The 25,586-nt window shown below is 40.6% G+C and overlaps 2 protein-coding genes across 2 annotated transcripts; one reads left to right on the top strand and one right to left on the bottom strand.

Moving 5' to 3' along the window:
- The first annotated feature begins 7,054 nt into the window (after positions 1-7,054).
- LOC132678603 (IQ domain-containing protein F5) lies at positions 7,055-9,000 on the top strand. The gene is made up of 2 exons (XM_060631160.3): positions 7,055-7,153; positions 8,549-9,000. The coding sequence occupies exons 1-2, from the start codon at positions 7,150-7,152 to the stop codon at positions 8,986-8,988; spliced, it is 444 nt and encodes a 147-aa protein (XP_060487143.1). The 5' UTR covers positions 7,055-7,149; the 3' UTR covers positions 8,989-9,000.
- A 9,962-nt stretch (positions 9,001-18,962) lies between these two features.
- Positions 18,963-22,714, bottom strand: IQCF2 (IQ motif containing F2). Its single transcript, XM_060631159.2, has 4 exons — positions 22,608-22,714; positions 22,348-22,431; positions 21,146-21,587; positions 18,963-20,008 (listed from the first exon to the last, which is right to left on the bottom strand). Exons 1-3 carry the CDS (start codon positions 22,623-22,625, stop codon positions 21,204-21,206), a joined length of 486 nt encoding a protein of 161 aa, XP_060487142.1. The 5' UTR covers positions 22,626-22,714; the 3' UTR covers positions 18,963-20,008; positions 21,146-21,203.
- Between the last annotated feature and the right edge of the window lie 2,872 nt (positions 22,715-25,586).

Raw genomic sequence — 25,586 nt, 5'->3', positions numbered from 1 at the left:
CTCCCCCATTTGTTCTCTCTCTTTCAAAAATAAAATAACCATTTAAAAAATTAAAATTAAAAAATTAAAAATCTCTAATAGTACCTACACATTTAGGAAGGGAACTAAAATGGACAGAAATTATGTGGCCTCCTTAAAGGACAGAAGGCAGATGTGAAAACACTGAAAGAACATATATCAAAGCTCTAAAAAAAGGTCTCCTATCAAGGAAGAGAGTGGCCATGCAGTCCCTCCAAGCTTGGAAGCAGCTGATTCAGGAGGCAGCAGGGGCTGGTGGCTACTGTGGGGACTAGCTGGGATATAACCATAGAAGGGGCAGCCAGCTCTAGCTGAGCCATGTGGTTGGCAAGAGAAGGACTATCTCCAGGGAGGAGCTATGATTGGTAGGGCCCGATACCATGTGACTCCCTTGCACAGCAAGACTCCTGCCCAGGAGACCACCCACCATGAGATCCCACCCCATGCTTCCCTTGCAACCCATGGACATAGCAATCATCAAGAGGCAAAGAGGAAATCACAAGACAAAGATGAGTACCCAAACAAGAATCACCAAGCTTTGGAGGAAACCAACCGCAGAAAAAAAGCATCCCTAGGCTCAATAATGAGAAACACAATGGCCAAGGGAAAGACTAAGAAGGCAACTTAAAGAGGTGGAATTAATATTCTCAGTGGATGGGAGGAGACATTTTAGCCATAAAAGAACAAATCATTATTTAAAAGAGCTATCTATGGATCTTAGAAAGGAACAGTGTTAAAATTCAAACTTGATAGATGGGATGAATAGCAGAATGGACATCACCAAAGTTAATGGGTAGAAAGTTTGACAAGAGAACTCTTGAAATACAGCAGAAAAGGGAAAGATTCAGAGAAATGAAAAGGTTAAAGAAAAGCAAATTTAAAAATGGAGCACCGATCCAGAAGTTCTACTCATGGTTGAATTAGTGTTCTTGAGAAAGGAAGCACAGAGATGAAGAGCAGGAACCTTCAAGGCATTAACGAGTTTCTCAGAACTCATCAAGGAGATTCAATTGCCCTAAAAAAGGTGGCATCCATCTGTTTTCCAAACAGGTTGCAGCACAGTCTCATAGCTGATGAAGATAAAATACGTAAACATTTGAAGAGGAAAAAAAAATCCAGAAACTACCCACTCAGGAATAAGTTTCAGACTGACCTCAGCCTTCTCAGCAGCAACACTTGGTGTGAGGAGATTAAGTGGAGTGACACCTTTAATGTTCTAAAAGAAAAGAAATGTAAGCATTGAATGATATACCACCTACAACATCATTCAAGTCTAAGGGCAAAAAATGAAAGACATTTTTATTAATTCAAAGTTTACATTGAAAGTCTCTCAAAGTATTTCTGGGAAGTGAATTCCACAATAAAGGAAAATGAATCCAGGAGAATGACATAAGAAGCAGTAATGAGTACAGATGCCATTAAAATTTGTTGTTACAAGAAAGATTTTTCTATTAAAAATATGTGTACTATCTCAGATGATACTAACATGAGAGGATGCTGGAGGCAGTGAATGAAGTAAAGAAAATTGGGCAGAAGTCCTTGACAGATTTGGGGTAGAAGTGACAGATACTGATTGGGTCAAAATTTTCCATGACATAAAATTTAAAGTGTAAGTGTTAAAATGAACCTAAGTATAAATAAGTACTAGAAGAAAAGGAATAAATTGTACAACTTTTATAGAAATTGGAAATTATGTTCAGAGAAAACAAATCTAAAATATGAGGAGATAAACAAACTAGGGGTTTGTTTTTACATTACATAAATCTGAGCATGGACAATCCAAGCCTGGTGTAGCAGTTCATGTAACTAAGCTACTAGTTTCTCATCTGCTCCTCCTCATTATCTTAGAGATGTTAGCCTTATTCTCATGTCCTCAAAGTGATTACCAGAGTGCTGGCTATCAAGCCTACTTTTTAGGGAAGAAGAGGGTTCAGGCAGAATGACAAAAAGGATTCATTTGCATTCTTAAGGAGTTTTCCCAAAAGACTTACCCAGCAACATCTCATTGGCCAGTGAGTATCACATGGCCACTCCAGTCGAAGGAGATCCTGAGAAACGTCATTTTACTTAAATGAGCATGTTGCCAACTCCAAAGAATTCAGTTCTTTTGGTAAGAAAGAAGGGTGTGGATATGGGTAAGCAACTCACAATCTCCGTCACAATTGCTAACATAGTAGAAGGGAAGAAACTCACCAACCTCCAAACTCACTGACAACGCAATCTGACAAAAAACAGGGAAAGAAAAACAGATCATAAGAAAAAATGATAGATTTAAAGCACAAAATAAGATGGTAGTAAGTCCATATATATTAGGAATCAATAAATGTGAATTAGTAATATCCATCTATTAAAAAAATGTTCTCCTTCTGAGTTAAACAGATCTTGCTTTTGGTAGACATGGAGATGAATTATACAGACTCCCCTTCAAGGAAGAACCTGCTGCCTTGGCTCCTGGGAGTGCTGATAGCAACTGTCAGCTCCTTCAGGGACTGCTTCAGCTGCAAAGAGCCTGCCTTGCCCAAAGTCAAGCCCTTCAGATACCACCCTCAATGACTGATCTAAGTGAATGTGTAAAGACCTGGCCATTTGGACTTAATGTGGGTCAATCTTGCTAGGCCATTTCAGCAACAGAACTTCCTGTGGTGCTTGCTAAGGCTGCCAGCTGAATTGCTGCATCTTCTCCCTCTACCCAATCCTGTTTCCTTCCCTTTCTTCCCATAGGTGTCGATCCCAAGGGTACTCCCTAATACATAGCCTGAATGCTAAATTCCATCTCCTTTCCTGGAGAACCCAAAGTACAACAGTTGATGCCAGAGGTTGCCTGAGAAAGAAGATAATAAGATGGGGTTTTGAAGTGGGATCACTGACTTCATCAGTGCCTGGTTGGCAACGAGGACCCCAAATACTAGTGGTATGTGCAGCACAGATAGCCCCTGACACAGGGTGGTGGTTTAAATGGTAACCTTCTCAAGCGTGAATGGGATCATATATATATCCACTAGCTGGTGTGACATAGCAAGCATTTGGAAAGAAGGGGGGAATTAAACTATAAAGAATTGGATGGCTATTTTAGGCTCTATGAAGCTCTAGAAAAAGATAACAGATGGCTGAGAACAAGTAACAGGTAATTAAGAAGTAAGTGTAAAAGCCAGAGTGCCTTCTTGATGGCATATGAAGAAACTCTTGTCTACAATGGTAGGGCTTAAAAAGTTGAGGGCCAGGCCCAGGGCTTAATCATCAAAGTGGCCAACATCCTAAGAAGGTTAAATTCTCCATCAAGGTAGGATGTTCTGCCAAAATCAGGGCAGGAAAAAGATGGAACTCTGACACATGGGATAGGATAATTTGGGTTGATGGCCCCCAAATCCTTAATTCCCAAGTTCCCCTGAACCCTTTGAATATGAAGAAATGTGATACTCCACCTTAACTTCACTGATAGTAATGGTGACAGACAATGGGAAACTGAAGATGCAAACTACATGGGCAGGTAGCTTAGACTCTTGAGTACCCACCACTGTTGTGCCATCAGCCCTCTTAGCTCATACTCATGTGGGCTTATAGGGAACCCCTTGGGACCAGCTGACATAAGAGGAAAATGCCTGACTTGCAGATTGTTAAGCTTAGTATGTGTATGCCATCCCCAAAGAGCAGGTGAGCCACAGCCTCATTCAAAGGTAGCCTTGAAAGACAGTGAGTGGTGAGGGGAAAGTCCTCTCAGTTGTCAGAGTTTCAGGCTGAACACCTACTTTATGCAGAAAGAGAAGTGGTCTGAGATAGAATATATATGGGCTTTTCAGCAGTGGTGAATGGCTTATTGGTCAGTTTCCTGGCAACACAAAGACTTGAACAATGGGGACAAGGAAGTCTGGTCTAGAGGCAGATAGATGGACATACGGGAGTATACACAGAGTAAAAAATCTTTGTATTGTATGTTAACACCTGCCACCAGGGTACATCTACCACGGAATAGGCACTAAACAGTGAAGTAGACAAAAACACTGGACTGGTTGATGTCAGCCAACTTCTGTCACTCGTTCTATTGCTGGAACAATGGGTCCTGGATGGTCATGGAGGCAAAGATAGAGGCAATATAGGGACCCAACAGCATAGGCTCCAAGTTAGCAAGGCTTATGTAGCTATTGATACTGCTATGTTCAAGTCATGGAGTTGTGGTGTGTTTGGTAAATCAGAACATTCACCTTCTGTTTCTGAGAAAAACTCACAGAACTAATAATAGTTAAGTCAACAATGGCAGGAAAGCTTATCATTGATGTTCCTGCTTTAGTAACACAGTAGATTAAAATGTTTTCCCCAAAATACCTATTGATGAATAATACAATGAGTAACCATAGGCTGTAAGCACTTTACATTTTCATAAACTTTGTAAATTTGTCCAACTAAGCCTAAGTTTTCTGCTTTTTTCCACACGTATTTTCACTGTATCAGTTTTATCACATCCTAGTAGATTCCACTTCAGGTGGCATTGAATTTGTCTCTTCTCGGCTTCTTCAACCAGTATTCTCAACTGTAGTTGTTTTCATGCAGACTATTCATAAAGCTGAATTCTTTAGTCCTCTTAAAGTTGGCATTCACCTCTTCCATGAACAACAGCTGAGCTGTATGGTAACATCTGCTAACTCCTCAACAGCTAAGGAAAAACCACTTGAAATCATTTTCCTTGTTTTAATTTGACTGTTGGTTTTGTCCCCAGTGTCTTCAACTCTCAGAGCAACTATTCCCATGAAAGGCTAATAGTGTTAAGTTTATTTTCTGTCATCACATTTTTTTTTCCAGCTGCTGCAATTAAACATAATTTAATTAGCTCACCAGTAATAAACACGTTTTCTTGCTTGGCTAACAAATGCGCAGTCTGCAAACTTACTTTGTGCCTCATTTTCATTTTTTATTTTTGTAAAGAAGTTCTGCTGTGGTGAGATATCCCATTTAAAATTGCTAAATTTTAAGATCTTTGCTTTCTTGTGAGTTAGGAATAATACGGACTGCTTAGTCTGGTAATGTAGGTATATAATGCTGTATCCCTTTAGCACAGATACAATGTTGCATAATGAACACAATGCTTTGCTATTGCCAAATAATGTGACATTTAAAGTCTACTTTTCTCCTCTGTTCTTGTTTGACATAATACATTATGTATTGGTGATAAAATATAAATCACAGCAAGCAGTATATGTGGCACTCGAAATACTATTCAGTTATAACTGCACCACTGCCATTTGTTGTGTGTTGAGCAGCAGTGGGAGGTGATGGGAGGGTCATATACTGTCCCTGTCACAAATACTCAAATCTGTCATTGCGGTGCAAATGTGGCAATAGACAGCCTATAAACAAATAAACCTGGCTGTGTTCCAATACAATTTTATTTATGGATGCTTAAATTTGAATTTCATGCAATTCTCATGTGTCACGAGGTTTTTGTGTGTGTGTGTGTGTTTTTTGTTTTTGTTTTTGTTTTTTTTTTTTAGTTTTTTCAACCACTGAAAAATATAAAAACCATTCTTTGCAGGATGTACAAAAACAGGCAGTGGGGTGGATTTAACCTATGTGCTGTAGTTGCTAACCCAAGCCCTAAATCAAGGCCCATTACATGGTGCTTGGTTCCTAATAGGTAGAATGTATGTGTCCCAGAATCAATGTGTGGCAGTGGTGGTGCATCCATGAGCACCCTTCCAGTTATACATGTGGGAATTTGGGCTTTGTGTCCCTGCAGGCTCCATACGACTGGGGATTCTAGTTTCTAGGGAGGAGGGTAGTCATCAAGGGTCACAATAAGGGTCCCACTAAACTTAAAGCTATGGCTGGGACCTGGTCACTTTGGACTCCTTTGCCAAGAGACAAGCAGGTATTGAAAGGAGTCACCGTACTGGCAGGGATAATTAACCCTGGTCATCAGAAGGTGAGGGGGCTGCTGCCACACTATGGGGGCAGGTAAGACTATGAATGCTGCTTGGGTGATTCACTGGCAGATCTGTTGGTGCTTTGCTGCCCAGTGTAATGGTAGATGAATACAATTATGACCGGAGAAGTATGGTAACTAGAGAATCAGATACCTCACGGTTGAAGGTCTAGACTCACGGATAAAGGTCTGGATAACTGCTCCCCCTGAAATTGCCTAGACCAGCAGAAGTGCTAGTCAAAGGGTGGAAGGGGGAAGGGAGAAGGGGGTAAGGAGTGTGAGTCTTCTCTACATGCCACCCCCCTGCATAGCCCCCACACTGCCCCCACCCCATGCCCACTCTACATATTGCAAATGCACTCCTCAATGACCCCTGGGGCTGTGACCCTGAGAGGGGACCAGGTCTTCACAATGACCATGTGGGTCTTCAGAGGCAAGGAGCAGGCAAAAGTGGGGCACTTCTTGTGTAGTGGTTGCCCCTCACCCATCTTCTGGCTGTGACTTTGAGGCTCTCAGGGGAAAAGGAAGACAGGAGAGTGTTTGAGCCCACTTGAGCCTGAGATGAAGGCCATGGCTAGTCCTGGGGGCTTCATGAATGCTCTCCCAGAGGCCTGATAACTAGATGACCTACAGTTAGGCCAGACATAGGAGGTTTAGCAACGAGGGAGTTTATTCTGTTCCACTAATTCTGCTATCTTCTTCAGAGATGATCACTGCTAATTTTTATCTACCTTCTTAATCCCCACCCCTTTAAAAATAATGCTTTTGTGACAACATGTGTATAAATATATACTTATATTGAGTTCATCTTGATTTGATGATTGTTGATCTTGCTAAATCTTGAACACTGTTCTGTATCAGTACATAGAACACTCATTCTAATTGTTATCTGGGGTGTCGTTGTTGAGATAAACTGAAATCCATATAATAAATATTATCCAGGCTTTAATGAGTATCATTATACACTTTTGTGTCAGTGGGTCAGTATTTGGGGTGTCCTTCTTTGTAGCTAGAACTCTGGCCACTCTGGTAGGAAAGAAAGGACAGTTCTTCTAGGTTTTTCTTAGAAAGGGGCTTAATTGCTGGAAGCCATCCTGGTGCCTGAGTCATAGGTGCCTTTATGACATCATATCTCTCACCCCACCTCCACTTTTCCTGCCAGTGTGTGGCTGGAGGAGTATGGACCTGAGAGTGGTGGGACCACCTTGCCCCTAACCATGGGTAATTTAGTAAAGTGCAGATCTGAGGGGGATTTGACTATCCACCTCAAGTCATGGGCATTTAATGTTTTGTAAGAAAGAGTTAGATCCACCTGAGCTTTCTGGGAGGACAGTAAAGTTCTCAGGATGAGACCCCCCCCCCCAACCCCAATCCTTCCATGTCTGAGGTCCCAGGAAAGGCCAGGAATCTGTGTGGTTGACTTGTCACCTAGTGATGGGAAGATCACCCTTACTTTCTCCAATGTTTTTCTCGGTAGTCTCTGATTACAGGAGAGCAAAATTTCCAAGTTATAGTCAAAGATGATGAAGTCATATTGATAGAACAGAGGTTGAAGGAGCAAAGGGGAGAAGAGGAAGCGGCTGTCCCCCAAACTCCCACCCACATCACTGCCATCACCCACTCCACTCCTCCATGTGTAGATGGTTACAGGCTTTACTATGTTGGGGAAAGTCTTGACTTGTGACATCTCTGACCCTTGGGGTTCAGTGGAGTATTCCAAAACTCTGTGACCATGAACTTTGTTATCCAAAGAGAGATGCTTCAGTGAGTGAAGGGACACTTATTAATGCGGCTCCAGGACAATAGGCATAAACCCAGGGTGTGCTAGGCAAACAGAGGAATGGTCCTCATACACAGAGCTGGAATGAATACAGATTGACTCCTCCTTGGCTATCCTTTTCCCCCATTTTCTCCTTAGGCTGAGATGTGGGTCTGGCCAAGGTGTATAGATTGTGCCAAGGAGGTGGGCAAAGAGTATGAACTTAGACCATGCATGGTTGGGAGCTACAAGGTGGGGACTGTGTTTGGCGTAGAGGTACAGGAAGATTGGGTCTAGAAGTGTGTGTGCACGTGTATCTTTATACTAATGTATGTGTTAACTGATGCTTAAGCTCAAGTATAGACGGTGGAAGAATCTTTTAATACTTTGGTGAGGCAGAAGGGAGACAGCACGTTGTGGATGTAACCTGAAGTCAGAGGTGAGAGGGCAGGGCGTACAAAGATGCCACTTTTCCAGCAAACGGGAGGGGTCTGAGGAAAGAGACATGAACCGTACGTAGGTGGTTGGGTCCAGGTGAAACTTACATCTCTTTCACTTCTGATTATGGTGCTCTTGCTTTAAACTGGCCAACCAGGTCCATGCAAAACTGGATGACACTGCAAGTTCAGGAGGAGGCCATGAGACTCAGAGGGCAAGATGATGTGTCCATGTCCAGTAATCAGAGAGTGGTAGAGGCAGGACACCTGCTTAATCTCCTGAGTCCATCCATTGCCCACAAAAGCTCTGTTGAATGTCAGAGAAAGGGGCAATTGTTGATAGAGGATCAGGGCTCCTTCCTGGCACACCTGGGAGTTGAAATGTATGAGTTTCCTAAGTGTCCCATTTTCTTTTGCAAGGCCCTGGAATAAAGACCACCACAAAACAGGAAGCGGCCATGTTCATCCAGGCCTGGTGGCGGGGCACCCTGGTACGCCGGACACTGTTGCACGCATCCCTCAGAGCGTGGATAATTCAGCGCTGGTGGAAGCAGATGCTGGTGAAGCTGATGGAGAAGAAGAAGCGATTATCCCTACAGTCCTATGCTCAGCAAGAATGGGCAGTGGTCAAGCTGCAGTCCTGGGTCCGCATGTGGCGCTTACGCCTTCGTTACTGCCGTTTGCTCCACGCTGTCCGCATCATCCAGATCTATTGGCGCTGGCATATTTGTCAAACACGTGGCTTTATTCAGGGCCGTTACAACCTCAAAGAAAGCCAACTAAATCTTCAACTTGAAATCTCTTTAGGCTTACAGGCTTGTAAAGTGCAACAGTGCATACCCCTTCCAGTAAATGAATGATCAGGTCTGCTATATCTGTGTCCTCTGCTCTTTTTGCCAGATTTCAAAGAGGTCATTGAGGTCATTAGATAGCATCTCATAAATCAGTCCCGAGGAAGTGCCAGTTCTCCTAGCATGGAGAAAGATTCTGAGAGCCCAATGCTGGATGAACAGGACCTATGAACAGATTGATTAGCAATGTCTGCCATGGGTAGGAGATTTGGGGGCTTTAGGGCCTCCAAGTTGGCCAACACAGGAGAGACTCTTTCACAGTGTGAAAGACTCTTTCACAGTGGCACCCTCTGTAGTTGTGTAACATGGAGGACTGTGCCATCTTTTGCTTCCCCCCATCCAAATGTTTAAAAAATGTTATTTAAAAAACTGTGGTTGGGGCGCCTGGGTGGCTCAGTCGCTTGAGTGTCCGACTTCAGCTCAGGTCATGATCTCACGGTCTGTGAGTTCAGGCCCCGCATCGGGCTCTGTGCTGACAGCTTGGAGCCTGGAGTCTGCCTCAGATTCTGTGTCTCCCTCTCTCTCTGCCCCTCCCCTGCTCATGCTCTGTCTCAAAAATAAATAAAAATATTTAAAAAAAAAAAAAAAACTGTGGTAAAATATACATAACATAGAATTGACCATTTTAATAATGTTTAAATAAACAGCTCAATGGCATTAAGTATTTCACATTGTTGTGCAATTATCACCAGCAGCCATGTCCAGAACTTTATTCATCTTGCAAAATTAAAACTCTGTACTATTAAACAATTATTCTCCATTCTCCCTTGCCCTTAGCCCCAGGCAACCACCATTCTATTCTGTCTTAATCAATTTGGTCACTGTAAAAATCTCATTTGAATGGAATCAGACATTAGTGGTAGCAGTAGTAGTAGAAGTGACTGACTTTTTCATTTAGCATGTCTTCAAGGTTCATCCATGTTGTACCATGTGTCAGAATTTCCTTCTTTTCTAAGGATGAATAATATTTATTGTATGTATACACCACATTTTGTCTATCTATTCATCCATGAATGGATACTTTGGTTGCTTCCACCTTTTGATTATTGTGAATAATACTGCTGTGAACATGGGTGTACAAAGATCTCTTTGAGATTCTGCTTTTGATTCTTTTGTGTATATACTCAAAAGTGGGATGGCTGGATCATTATTAAATAGTAATTCTATTATAAAATTCATTATAAAAATAGTAATTCTATTTTTAATTTTGAGGAACTGCTGTGCTGTTTTCGGTAGCATCTGTACCATTTTACATTCCCATCAACAGTGCACAAGGGTTCCAATTTCTCCACATCCTTGCCAATGCTTGCTAATCTGACTCTCTTTCTCTCTCTCTCTTTTTGATAGTAGCTATCTTCTGGAGGTGAAGTGGTATCTCATTGTAGTTTTTATTTTCATTTCCCTAACGATTAGTGATGTTCAGTATCTTTTCATATGCTTACTAGTCATTTGTATATCTTCTTTGAAGAAATATTTATTAAATCCTTTGTCCATTTTTGAATCAGGTTTTTTGTTGTTGTTGAGTTGTAGGTGTTCTTTCTATATTCTGGATATTAATACCTGATCAGATATATAATTTTCAAAGATTTGATCCTATTTTTTAAAAAACTAGCTGTATTGATAGCTCAGAGACTGGAGCCTGCTTCAGATTCTGTCTCCCTTTCTTTCCGCCCCTCCCCTTTCAGTGCAGCTAAAGCTAGCAGCAAGCAGGGGAGGGGTGGAGGGAGAGAGACACAAAACCTGAAGCAGGCTCCAGGCTCAGCACAGAGCCTGAACCGGGGCTCGAACTCGCGAACGGAGAGATCATGACCTGACTTGAGCTGAAGTCAGAGGCTTAACTGACTGAGGCATCCAGGTGGCTGAGAACCCAGTAGGGGTTCTTTTTTGACAGTTTTTTCCTTCTGCCTCAATGTTTCCAGTGAGATCTACTGATGACGTTATAGGCAATCACTTATATATAATGGGTTGCTTCTCCATTGATGCTTTCAAGATTCTCTCTTTGTCTTTGTCTTTTGGAAGTTTGACTATAGTGTTCCTTTGCATAGATCTCTTTGAATTTATCCTGCCTTGAGTTCACTGAGCTTTTAAGGTGTTTATATTCATGTATTTCATCAAATTTGCCAAGTTTTAAGCCATTCTTCAATAATCTCTGCACTTTTTTTTCTCTTCCTTCTAGGACTTCCACAATGCATATGCTGGAGAGGTTGGTGGTCTTCCACAGGTCTTTAAGCTATATTAGCTTTTATTCAATCTTTCTTTCTGTTCCTCAGACTCAATAATTTCAATTGTCCTATCTTCAAGTTTGCAGATTCTTTTGACTGCTCAGATATGCTTTTGAATCCCTCTAATGAATTTTCATTTCAGTTCTTGTAATTTTCAATCCAAGAATTACTTTTTAAAAGGATTTTCTATCTCTTGGGGCACCTGGGTGGCTCAGCTGGTTAAGCATCTGACTCTTGATCTCAGCTCAGTTCTTGATCTCAGGGTCATGAGTTCAAGCCCTACATTGGGCTTCATGGAGCCTACTTAAAAAATGTTTTTTATCTCTTAATATTTCCATTTTGTTCTTACATCATCTTGACTTTGTCCATGTCTTCTTTTAGCTCTCTGAGCACCTTTTAGACAGCAGTTTTAAAGTCGATTTCTAGTAAGTCTGCCATCTTGTTTATCTCAGGGAGTTTCTGTTGATTTAATGTTTTTCCTTTGAATAGGACATAGTTTCTCATTTCTTAGTATACCTTGGAATTTTTTGTTGTTGAAAACTGGAAATTTGAATCTTATAATGTGGTGATTCTACAGGTCAGATTTTCACACTTTCCCTCATTTTGCTAGTTTTGTTGTCGTTGTTGTTGTTGGTTTGTTGTAAGGTGTCTCTGTGTTTGGAGTTAATCTAAGGTGTAAATTTAAGACCTTCTCTTAAATTTTGAGCCCACAACTTTTCCTGGGCAAACATAATGACTTTTTATATTACCCTGTATATGTGTTCTAGTCCTTAAATGTCTGGTACTCAATAAGGGAAAAAGAGAAAAGTGAAGAGTAAAAATTTTAAAAAAAGGTTCCATATCTTTAAATCCTCTGGAAATTGTTTTAGCTGGAAGAAAAGGGTATTGAAACAATTGGTGGGGATTGGGAATTGCAACAATGGCTGCCTGCCTCTGTACCTCTGTGATCACAAGCAGCAATAAGCAATCAGAGCACAGATCCTTGATATTTAGAGGACAGAATCTTTATTACTCACCTTGGTTTTTGGAAACAGAATAAAAATTTTTATGGAACTCATACATGGTTGCCCACCACAGTGCTGGGGATTAGGGATAGGGTCAGGGATGGGTAGCCAGTACTGTACAAAGGGCTGAAATTGACCAAAATTAATGACAGTTTACCATCTAGGTTTCTGGAAGTTATAAGCCTTCAAATAGAGTCCAGAGCTCCAAAACAGCTACATCAGACAGTCTTCCAGTGCAGTTGTTGTCTAGATGAGGGAGATGGATTCTTTGTCCATCCTTTCTGCCATGTTTTCTCTAGCTTTGACTTCATATAAAGGCTTTCATGTAAACATAAATTTCCATCCCCCCCATCCCCCGGGAATAATACCCAAGAGTACAATTTCAGAATTGTATGAGAATTGCATATTTAGTTATTTAGGAAAATTCAAAATTGTTTTCCAGAGTTGCTGTGCCATTTAACATTCCTACCAACAATTTTTGAGAGATGCAGTTTCTCCATATTTTCACCAGCATTTGGTTTTGTCAGTATTTTTTGTTTTAGCCATTCTGATAGATAGTGACATTCCACTGTTTTTTTTTTTAAAGTTTTATTTATTTAAGTAATCTCTACACCCAAAGTGGGGCTTGAACTCATAACCCCAAGATTAAGAGTTGCATACTCCACTGACTGAGCCAGGCTCCCCTTCACTGTGGCTTTAATTTCCATTTACCAAATGGTTAATTAAGTTGAATGCTTAATTAATACTTTCAAGTGTTTATTTGCCATCTATGTACTCTCCAGTGAAATGTTTGTTAATGTCTTTTGCTTATTTTCCATCTGGATTGTTTCTTTTTTACTGTTTTGTTTTGGGAGTTTGTTTTTGTTTTTGTTTTTAAAGTAAGTTTCATGCCCAGCACAGAGCCCAACATAGAGCCCAATGCGGGACTTGAACTCATGATCCTGAGATCAGATCTGAGCTGAGATCAACAGTTTGACACTTAACTGACTGAACCACCCAGGTGCCCCTCTTTGGGAATATAAAAGATATATATTTTAGCAGAGAATATCAGCAAGATGATGAAAAAGGAGGCTCCCTGCTCATATTCCCCCTCAGCAGCAATAATTTGGCAGCCACCCATGGACAAAAGTACTCTGTGAGAGATCTTGGATCCAGGTAAGAGATTGTGAAACCCCAGGGGAGTCAAGACCTAAGAAGGCCATTTTGACAATGTAGGCTAATGCCCAGGTGGCTGACTCACTACCCATGGTCTTGTCTACAAACATGGAAATACCTCTATGTCCCCTGTTTGGCCTTGAGCTTACAACCAACACCATATATCAAGGAACTTGGGAGGAGTCATGTGTGTCTATGTCTCAGGCAATTGTCACAGACCTTGGTCCCAGCTTTGGACCATGAAATGGCTTGTAAACCAGTTCTAGCCCCTCTCAACCTCATCCTGGGAGCCCCTGGAGGCAAGCCTGTCAAACTTGGTCTGATGCAGATCCTGAAATGGCCCTGTGACTCACCTCAAGGTCCTCCCAACTGCAGTCTAAAGCAATCCTGACAGCCCAGGGGTCCAGGGGAAAACATGCTCCTCTGCACTCCTGGACATCCTGAAATTGCACTGTAATTTGGCTCCAGTTATTCCCAGCTTCAGTCCACAAAGTCCCAGAAGCCTGGGGATCCACTGGGAGAAATGCCCATCAGTGTCTCTGGAAGCAGGACAGCCAACTTTGGTATGACAGCAGATTCATGAAACAGCTCTGTGACTTGGCTCTAGCCCATCCCAGTCACAATCCATAAGCAGCCCTGCCCACTTAGTGACCAACTAGAAAAACACATCCACCTGTGCCTCCAGAGCCAGGCCTGCAGACCTCAGTCCTGGCTATGAACACTGAAGTAGCCTTGGGACTCAGTTCTAGCCCCTCTAAGCCATGATCTGGGCCCAGTTATGCCTTCCTAGGGCCTACCCAGTGTCCTGGCAGGATCTTTCTTAGGGACCTGGTGGGAGCCACATTCATCCATATACCTAGTAATAGACACCATGAAGAATCAGGCAAACATGACACCAACAAAGGAAAACTAATAATGTTCCAGTAAGTGAGTCCAAAGAAATGGAGATCTGTGAATTGCCCGACAATTCAAAGTAATCACCTTAAAGAAACTGAATGAAATGCAAGAGAACACAAATAATTAAGCAAAAAGAAGAAAAAAATGAAGAAAATAAGAAATATAAAAAATAGAAAACATAAAAAAGAAACAAATTCTACAGCTATAAAATACAATGAAAGACTGAAAACCTATAGAAAACTTAAATAAGACTTGATCACTCAGAAGAAAGAATCAAGGAACTCAAATACAGGTCATCTGATGTTAGCCAGTTAGAGGAACAAAAAGAAAAAAGGAATGAAAAAGAATGAAGAATGCCTACATGAATAATGGAATTCCACTAACTGAACAAATATACACATTATAGAAGTCCCAGAAGAAGAAGAGAGGGGAAAGGGCAGGAAGGTATTTAAGGAAATAATAGCTGAAAACTTCCTATATTTTGGGAGAGATATGGACATCCAGGTACCTGAAGCTCAAGGGACCCCAAGCAAGATCAACCCAAAGAAGACTACTCTGAGATACATTATAATCAAATTGTTAAAGTCAAAGACAAATAGAAAAATTTAAAAACAGCAAAATAAAAGCAACTTGTCACATAGAAGGGGAACCCTCCCCCCCAAAAAAACCATACACACACACAAAGGCTATCAGTGGAAATCTCAGCAGAAACCTTGAAGGTCAGGAAGAAGTAGGATGATATAGCTGTAGTGCTGAAAGAAAAAACTTCCAACCAAGAATACTACACCCAGCATTGTTGTCCTTCAGATTGAAGGAGGGATAAAGACCAGACAAAGAAAAGCAGAAGGACTTCATCATCACTAGACCTACCTTACAAGAAATGCTAAAGGGAGTCTTCAAGTTGAAACGAAAGAATGCTAAGAAATAACATGAAAACATATGAAAGTATAAAACCTGTTGGTAAAGTTAAAATATACAGTCAAATTCAGAGCACTCTAATACTGTAATTGTGGTGCACAAATAACTTTTTTTTTTAAGAGAGAGAGTGTGAGCAGGGGAGAGAGAGAGAGAACCTTAAGCAAGCTCCACTCTCAGTGTGGAGCCTAATATGGAGTTCAATCCCACAACCTTGGGATCATGACCTGAGATGAAATCAAGAGTTGGACACTCAACTGACTGAGCCACCCAAGCGCCCTGGTGCATAAATCACTTTTAAGTCTAGTGTAAAAGTTAAAAGATGGTTGCCAGAAGGGGGTGAGGGTAGAGGAATGGGCAAAATGGATAGAGGGGAGTGGGAGGTATGGGCTTCCAGTTATGGAATCATTAAATCGTGGGAACAAAAGATACAAAACATGGACTATAGTCAGTGGTGCTGTAATAGTGTTGTATGGTGACAGATGGTAGCTACATTTGTTGTGAGAACAGAATAATGTAAGTGTTGTTGAATCACTATGCTGTACACCTGAAAATAATGTAACATTGTGGGTCAACTACATTAATTTTTTTTTTTAAAAACAAGGAACTGTGAAAAAAAGACAATAGTAATAAAAATATAGGTACAATAATTTGTTAATAGATGCACAATATAAAAAGATATAAAGTGTGATATAAAGTATGGAAAGAAAAGTTAAAGTATAGAGTTTTTGTATGCAATTGAAGGTAAGTTGTCAATATCTTAAGATACATTGCTATAACTGTAAGATGTTTTATGTAAGCCTCATGGTAACCGCACACACACACACACAAATCTTCTAGTAGAGGGGCATCTGGGTGGCTCAGTTGGTTAAATGTTCTACTCTTGATTTTGGCTCAGGTCAGTTAAGTGTCCAACTCTTTTTTTTAAATTACTTTTTAAAAGTTTATTTATTTTGAGAGAGACAGAGTGGGATCAGGGGAAAGGGAGAGAGAGAGAGAGAGAGAGAGAGAGAGAGAGAGAGAGAGAGAGAGAGAGAATCCCAAGAAGGCTCTGAAGGGTCAGTGCAGAGCCTGACATGGGCTTGAACTCACAAAACTGTGAAATCATGACCTGAGCCGAAATCAAGATTCAGACGCTAACCAACTGAGCCACCCACTTTTAATTTCGGCTCAAGTCATGATCTCAAGGTTCGTGGGTTCAAGTCCAGCTTTGGGCTCTGTGCTGACAGCTCAGAGCCTGGAGCCTACTTCGGATTCTGTGTCTCCCTCTCCCTCTGCCCTCCCCCACTCACATTCTGTCTCTCTCTCAAAGATAAACATTTAAAAAATTTAAAATACATAAATGAATTCAATTCTCCATTCAAAAGGCACATAGAAAAGATTTTTAAAAAGCAAGATAAACAACATGCTGCCTACAGGAGACTCACTTAAGCTTTAAGAACACACATAGGCTGAAAGTGAAGAGATGTAAAAACATATTCCATGCAAATCATAACCCAAAGAAAGCGAGCAGGGCTGGCTATCCTTTTATCAGAGGAAATAGACTTAAAAAAAAATTTTTTTTTAACGTTTATTTATTTTTGAGACAGAGAGAGACAGAGCATGAATGGGGGAGGGTCAGAGAGAGGGAGACACAGAATCCGAAACAGGATCCAGGCTCTGAGCTGTCAGCACAGAGCCCGACGCGGGGCTCGAACTCACGGACCACGAGATCATGACCTGAGCCGAAGTCAGCCGCTTAACCGACTTTTATTCAAAATCAATCACAAGATTAAAAAGGTCACTATATAGTGATAAAGAAGTCAGGTGCCCCAGAGGAAATAGACTTTTATTCAAAATCAATCACAAGATTAAAAAGGTCACTATATAGTGATAAAGAAGTCAATTCATCAAGAGGATATAACAATTATAAATAGATATGTACCAGAGCACCTAAATATTTAGAGCAAAATTTTTTTACACAATTCTTTAATGTTTGTTTATTTTTGAGAAAGAAAGGCAGAGCGTGAGTTGGGGAGGAGCAGAGAGAGGGAAACACAGAATCTGAAGCAGGTTCCAGCCTGAGCTGTCAGCACAGAGCCCAACGAGGGATTCAAACCCACGAACCACAAGATCATGACCTGAACCAAAGTCAGACGCTTAACCAACTGAGCTACCCAGGTGCCCCTAGAGCAAATCTTAACAGAAGTGAGGGGAAAAACAGACAGCAATACAATAATAGTAGTGGACTTCAAACCTCACTTTCAACAATGGATAGATTATCTAGACAGAAAAACAATGAGGAAATAATAGGATTGAATAATACTATAGACTAAATGGACTAAACAGACATATCCACAGCATTCCACCCAATGGCACCAGAATACCATTCTTCTCAAGCACACATGGGACATTCCTCAGGAGAGATCATATATTGGGTCTCAAAAAAAGTCTTGGAAAATTTCAGAAGATTGACATGGTACCAAGTATCTCCTCTGACCACAACGGTATGAAATTAGAAATCAATAATAAGAGGAAATTGAAAAATGCACAATTTGGAATTGGAAATTAAACAATACACTTCTGAACAATCAATGAGTCAAAAAAGAAATAAAAATGGAAGTGAAAGTACCTTGAGACAAATAAAGATGAAAATAACAACATACCAAAATTTATGGGATACAGCAAAAGCTGTTCTAAGAGGGAGGTGTAAAATGAGAATGCCTACATTAAAAAAAAAGATTTCAAATAAACAACCCAACTTTATATCTTAAGGAACTAGAAAAAGAAGAACAAACTAAGCCCAAAGTGAGTAAAAATAATAAACATTAGAGCAGAAATAGTAAAATAGAAAAATTCAATTAACCTAAGGGCTGTTTTTTAAAAAGATAAACAATTTTGACACACCTTTAGCTAGACTAACCAAGAAAAAAAAAGAGAGAGGATTCAAATAAATAAAATTATAATTGAAAGAGTATATATTACACCTGATACCACAGAAATACAGAGGATCATATTATTATGAACAGCTATACACAAACTAATTGAATAACCTAGAAGACATGGATAAGTTCCTAGAAATATACAACCTACCAAGACTGAATCATGATGAAGTAGAAAATGTGAACAGATCAATAGCAAGTGGATTCAAGCAGCAATAAAAAAAAAAAATCTCCCAGTAAAGTCAAGTTCACATACTTGATGGGTGAATTCTACCAACCATTTAAAGCCAATTCTTCTCAAATGTTTCCAATCACTGCCAAGAAAATGCCAAGCAGTTTTTCTCCTATGTTTCCTCCTAGAAGTTTACAGTTTCAGGTCTATGTTTAGGTCTTTAATCCATTTTCAGTTTATTTTGTACATGGTGCAAGACTAAAGGTTCAATTTCATTCTTTTGCATGTGGACATCCAGTTTTCCCATCATTTATTGAAGAGACTAGTCTTTACCCATTGTGTATTCCTGGCTCCCTTGTCAAATATTGACATACACGTGTGGGTTTATTACTGGGTGCTCTATTCTGTCTCATTGGTCTGTGTGTCTGTTTTTATGGCAGTACCATATTGTTCTTATTGCTATAGCTTTGTAACATTAGTTGAAACCAGGAAGTGTGATGCCTCTCAGTTTTGTTCTTTTTTTTTCTAAAGATTACATTGACTATTCAGGATCATTTGTGGCTCGATACAAATTTTTGAGTTCTTTTTTCTATTTCTGTGAAAAATGCCATAGGAATTATGATAGGGATTGAACTGAATCCATAGATCACTTTGGGTAGTATGGACATCTTAACAATATTAACTCCTCTTAACCATGAACATGGAAAATGTTTCCATTTATTTGTATCTTCTTCAGTCTCTTTCATCAGGAAGGTAGATCAGGCCTGCTTCCATCAGCAGATAAGAAATGTGGTGGGTTCTGCTGCTACTGCTTCGGAGGATAGCTTGGGCCACTGCTGCTGGCTGATGTGGGGTATGGAGAGGGTAGATAAACCTGGGTTCCATTATTGCTGCTGCTGTGGGCAGATCATGCCTGCTGCTACCAGTGGATTTGGAGCATGAGACGGATTGATCCATCTGGGTACTAGTGTCACTACTGCAGTTTAGCCTGTCATTGCCACTAGGTATGGGTCTCCCTGCACAGTTTCTGTGAGGCTACCCTTCCTTTGGCTATAGAGAGCAGGCTGTTCTTGTTTTTGTTTTATTTCCTCTATACCCCTTAGTGGTTCTGGATTGCAGACATTTCTGGTGTCCAGTCTGAGACATATGATAGATAAAAAGAAAACCAAGAGAATTCATCATGGTGTACATTTTTAAATCTTGAGGTTCCTAGCCGATCCACCTTCTTTCCACATTTCAGAGTTCTTTTAGGATTGTCTACTGAATTATTTTCACAGTATTTAGTTTGTATTTAGAGGGAAGGAAAAGGGAGAATGTGGTGGTAGGAAGATGGGGGTCCAGTCTGCTCCCATTTCTTCAGTTGAGTGTGTGGTGACATATACCATCATCCAGTTCAAGGGGAGAAGATGTAGAACTGGACATTTGGAGAGGAGGTGATATGGATTTTCAACTCAGAAAATGGAAATGCAAGCATAGCAGAGAAATTTTTTGGGCAATTTGTCCAGTAGACATCTGCAGTCATGAATATTAACTGAGATAGATCATGCCTCAGGGTTGTTTGTTTTGTTCCAGCCATGCTCGCTGTTCTGCAGGCACAGAGCAGGTAGATGGTTGAGTTCACCCCACACATGCTTGCAGAGAGAGGGCTAAGAGAAGTCAAGTTGTGCAGAGCAGAGATTACAATAATAACCGCAGAATCTGAACTGGGTAAAGAAAGATGCAAGGACATGTCAGGGGTGATGGCTGTAAAAAATAAAAAGGTAGGGTCAATAGATTGGAAGACTTTATCATATCTGAAGAGTCTATTGGGGGTATTTGAAAGATGAACTGGAAAGAAAGAATAATCAGAAAATGCAACACTAGAAAAAGCCATTTGGGTAATAGAACAATTATTTGTACTGGTGAGGTCTACAGTCACACCATCCAATAGAATAGCCACTATCCACATGTGCCCATTTAAACCTAAATTAATTTAAATAAAATAAAATCAAAGATTCAATTCTTTAGCTGCATCAGGCACATTTCAAGTACTTTGCAACCATACATAGCTTGTGGCTACTACGTTGGATAGCACAGATCCAGTTCATTTCTATCATCACAGAAAGTTCCATTGAATTACACTGCTTTAGTATGACTATGGGAGTGAGTGGCTGAGGAGGGGAGCAAAAATGGTTTATTAGAGCAAGGAGATTGATAGGACAATCTGACCGATGATAAAATCACTGAGAGTGGAGATAAGAGTAGGGATGGGATAATATCAGAGAGAGCCCTGTTTGCTACAGCCCTTAAGGAGAGGAGTTTGGGTAAGGATGCTGTGGAGACAGAGTTGGAGTACCATGAACTCATATTCTCTGTTAGTCCCCCTCAGCTGCTCATCAACATGCCTAGCTGCACCTATCACTAAGGCCAGCCTCCTGTCTTCACCTGAGGCTGCGTTGCACTGCTTCCAGTAGTCAGACAAATGTTGGCATTTTCTCTAGGTGCTTGTCAAAGATACCTTGTCTGAGGTAACCCAGACCCCAGTTAACCCCTGATCCCAGGCTGACAGAGAAGAGTCTCAGAGTCTCTTCTCATGTGCAGAGGTACTCAGGGTCTTCAGTGAGATGCAGCCCACCTATCTTTCAGATCCCCACGGGGGAAGAAAGGAAGGGTACTGGGAATGGGAACTGAGACTTCTGGCTCTGTCATATATCAGGATGGACAAGGACCTCAGTTTCTGTTTCAACAACTGAGTAAACAGCATATGGTCATTGTCAGTCCAAAATAGGGTCCATGGGCACAAGGGGAAAACCTTGCTGAAGTTCTTTCCCAGGAAGAAAAGGAGGCAGCATGGCCTAAGACCCAACATTTCCATTAGCTGGAGGAGAACATGAGACATACCAGACCAGGTTAAACTTTTACTGGGGACAGGAGACACAGTGCCCCTTCTTGCCAACCTTTAGGGGTTGATGATCTCAATGTGGAACTGTAGGTGAGTGGCTGTGACTACACAGTGGCCCCGGAGGAGAGCACAGGTATGGCAGTTGTGGCATTGCCAGTGGCACTGAATGACATAGATGGCATTGAGCACCTGATGGTATCGCCAGTGGATACGCCACATACGGACCAAGGACTGGATCTTGACCACGGCCCTCACTGTATTTGCATAGGTGACCAGGGCTTGCCTTCGCTTCTTCTGCAGCAGGCTATCCAAGGTCAGCCTCCACCAGCGCTGAATGATACAGGCCCTGAGGGCTGCGTGCAGCAATGTCCGGCGTACCAGGGTGCCACGCCACCAGGCCTGGATCTCTGTAGCTGCTTTTGTTTGTTTTTTAAAAGTTTTCTAAGTGGAGATAAGAGAGACCACTCAGGGAACTTCCTGCCATCAACTTCCAAGATCTTCCTGGAAGGGGCCTGGATTCTCTTAACAGTTACCATTTTTTGGAGAGTTAAGGGGAGTTGGCAGGACACTGCCTAAGAGCCAAAAGACCTGGATTGTGAGCCCTTCTTTGCCACTGTGGGCACATCACTCTGCCCTCAGAGTCACAGCACCCTACTATCTCACAGGTGTATAGATCAAGGGGAAAACCATTAGCAGCTAGAAGGGTGCATTAGGGATGTGAGGGACTTTGTTAGTCATGGTCCACATCTTCAATGGTTATTGGGTTTTGGAGGTTTGGCCTCATAATGCCTTTGTCTGGTATTCTCTGCTAATTCTAGTCCCAAACCATCATTGGCTGATTTCCCTCTGCCACAATGTATTTCAGTACTCTGATCGGTTTTCAGCACCCTCAACCCACTTTCTACTCCAGCCTTCCCATATTTTGAACATTGTACTCTCTAATTCAGAGTCCTCACATTATCACCTCCCAGCCCCATTCATTTCTTGATGGATTTCATTCTCCCCATTCACTCTTCATGTCACAGTCAGACTGATACCCAGAGAGCCCATGCTGAGAAGGGAGTGGAGGAAAAATGGGCCAATATTGAGCTGACTCTTGATTATTTTAGACTCAGGATCCATAAGGAGCACAATTCCACACGCTTATGACATAAATATAAATGTTCTGGGTATCTCTTAACTACATGGAAATTTTACTCACCTTGAGTTTCTGCTTCTCCGTCTTCTTCCATTCGGTTCTTTCTTCAACATCTTCAATTACAAGTACAATTAAATTGCCGTGAGTCTGTCATCAGAATTGAATCGGAAATGAATGGATGAGTTAAGACTGCTGTTTCTCTCTATGGCTCTGTACAAAGATACCCCCTGCTTCAGCATCCCTTCTTTTCCCAAGACCTGTGAAGTCCTAGGTGATTCCCACCCACTCCTAGTTTGCCTAGTAAATCTGGCCATGTCTCTTACACAAAATCTGAGCCCCATGGCTTATCTCTAGATGGTTCATTAGCCTTGATTTCTCTACTTCCCAAAGTCTAGCATGAATAAAATGAGGGGGACAGTTATGAGTTCCCAACTGCATTATGACATCAGGATTAAGATATCTGCCACAGAGTTGAGTCTTCCTCAGAAACAAGCTCCATGGGAACTTGTACTACCTTACCTGTCTACTTCCCTCCTGTCAGAGATGTACCAGAGCTCAGAGTGGAAAGATAGGGTGTGTGAGGGCCATTTGATACCCGGGGTCCTCCAGTGAGGCCCGCCCACATCCTTCCTCATTTTCAGTCACACAGGGGAGCAGGAAGGACCATGGCAGTGTATCTCTGTGGAGCTCTCTAGTGTCTTCTGAGACTTAGCATTTCCTGTCTCCCCTTGACTCAGGTTTCAGTACCTCAATACACCATAGGAAACTAGAAAGAGAAAGAACAGATGAATCTAAAAGCAGTAAAATAAGGGTAAAAATTTAAATTAAATAGAAAACAAAAATAGGTGGTGGAAAGTAAACTGAAAATGTGGTATTTTTGAAAGGACCAATATTAAAGATAAATACTCCATGAACCTGAGTGAGGGAGAAAGAGAACAAAAATGGAATGAGAAAGGCAAAATAATCACAAAGAGAATTAAATAAATGTAAGAGAATGTCATCATAACAAATTTGAAAACTAAGAGGAAATGCTTTCCTAACAAAATGTAAATTACGAAAATTAATTGGAGAAAATATGTGAAACTTGATAAATTCAGAAGGTTACTGAAGATCCACCATAAATAAGGCATCAAGACCAGGTAGATTCATACACAAACTTTAAACAAAACTTACAAATTCAGATATTTCCAATGTGACAAACTATTCAAGGCAGAAGACAGAAGACAGAAGTTTCCATCAAGCATTTCATAGTGTCAATCCCCTAAAAAAATCCTGCTAGGATTTTTTTTTTTAGGGGGAAGAAAAGCTATCTTCTGATACTCCTTCTAAGACGATGGACTATCCCTTCCTTTGACAAGAATTCTTTTACGTCTTTCAAAAAATAATTCTTCTATATATTTCTGTAAAGTTTTAAAAAATTTTTCTGTAAAGGTCTTTTTAAGATTTTAAGTGATGTCTATACTCACTGTGGGACTTGAGAACTCACAACCCTGAGATCAAGAATCTCATGTTCCACCAATTGAGCCAGCCAGGAGCCCCTGTAAAGGTCTCTCTCTCTCTCTTTTGATATAATTTACATTCTACAAAGTTCACTATTTAAAACTGTACAACCCAGTAGTTTTTAAGCATATTCACAAAGTTGTGCAACTATCACCACTATCTGATTCTAGAACATTTTCATAACCCCCAAATAAGCCCCATACCCATTAGCAGTTAATCTCCATTCTTCCCTACCCCAACCTCTGGTAACCACTGAACTTCTTTATGTCTTTATAGATTTGCCTATTCTGGATATTTCATACGGTTTGAATCACACAATAAATGGCTTTTTGTGTCTGGCTTCTTTTGCTTAGTACAATGTTTTCAGGGTCCATTCATGTTTGTAGCATGTCAGTATGTCCTTATTTTCTATGGCTAAATAATATTCCATTGCATGTATATACTACATTTTTAATCCACTCATCAGTTAATTAGCACTTGAGTTGTTTCTACTTTTTTAGTATTATGAATAATATACCTATAAATATTGATGTGCAAGTTTTTGTATGAGCATATACAATGCTCATACATTTTCAATTCTCTTGGATATATACCTAGAAGTGGAATTGCTAGGTCATATGGTAAGGTTTTTGTTTTTTTGTTTTTTTCCTGAAAACAAAACAGATGCACCGGGGTAGCTTAGTCAGTTGAGCATTAGGCTCTTGACTTTGGCTCAGGTTCTCTTGGTTCATGGGATCAAGCCCCACATCAGGCTCTGCTCTGACAGTGTGGAGCCTGCTTGGGATTCTCTCTTTCCTTCTTTCTCTGCCTCTCTCCCATTCTCTCTCTCAAAACAAAGAAACTTAAAAAAAAAACAAAACTGCCTTTTACAACCACCAATCTGTTCTCTGTATCTATGAGTTTGTTTTGTTGTTTCCAGTTTTTGGTTTTTTTTAGATTTCATATAAGAGAAATCATATGGTATTTGTCTTTCTCTGTCTGGCTTATTTCACTTAGTAAAATGCCCTTGAGTTTCATCCATGGTATCATAAATAGCAAAATTTCATTATTTTTTATGGGTATTCCATAAAATGGTTAACATTCCATTGTATGTACAAACCACAATTTCTTTATCCATTCATCCATCGATGGACACTTAGGTTGTTTCCATATCTTGGCTATTGCTGCAATGAACATGGGGGTGCAGGTTACATTTTCAAATTAGTTTTTTTGTTTTGTTCACATAAATACCCAGAAGTGGAATTGCTAGATCGTATGGTAGTTCTATTTTTACTGTTTTCCATAGTTTCAGCACCAATTTACCTGTCGCAACAGTGCACAAGGGTTCCCTTTTCTCCACATCCTGATCAACTTGTTTTTTTTTTTTAATTTTTTAATGTTTATTCATTTTTTTGAGAGAGAGAGAGAGACAGAGCATGAGCGGGGGAGGGTCAGAGAGTGAGAGGAAGACACAGAATCTGAAGCAGGCTCCAGGCTTTGAGCTGTCAGCACAGAGCTTAACGTGGGGTTGGAACCGACGAACTGCAAGATCATGGACCTGAGCAGAAGTTGGCCACTTAAACGACTGAGTCACTCAGGTGTGCTGTCATCAACTTGTTATTTCTTATCTTTTTTAAAAAAATCATAGCCATTCTAACAGGTGTGAGGTTATATCTCATTGTGGTTTTGATTTGCATTTCCCTGATGACTAGTGATGTTGAACATATTTTCACGTACCTGTTGGCTAACTGTGTGTTTTCTTTGAAAAAATGTCTTAGATCTACCCATTTTTATTTTAATTAATTAATTGATTATTATTTTTT

Source organism: Panthera onca, chromosome A2 (assembly GCF_046562875.1).
Source record: "Panthera onca isolate mPanOnc1 chromosome A2, mPanOnc1 haplotype 2, whole genome shotgun sequence".
Taxonomy (NCBI): domain Eukaryota; kingdom Metazoa; phylum Chordata; class Mammalia; order Carnivora; family Felidae; genus Panthera; species Panthera onca.
The sequence above is the reverse complement of the archived record's forward strand: the minus strand, read 5'-3'. Positions and strand labels throughout refer to the sequence as shown.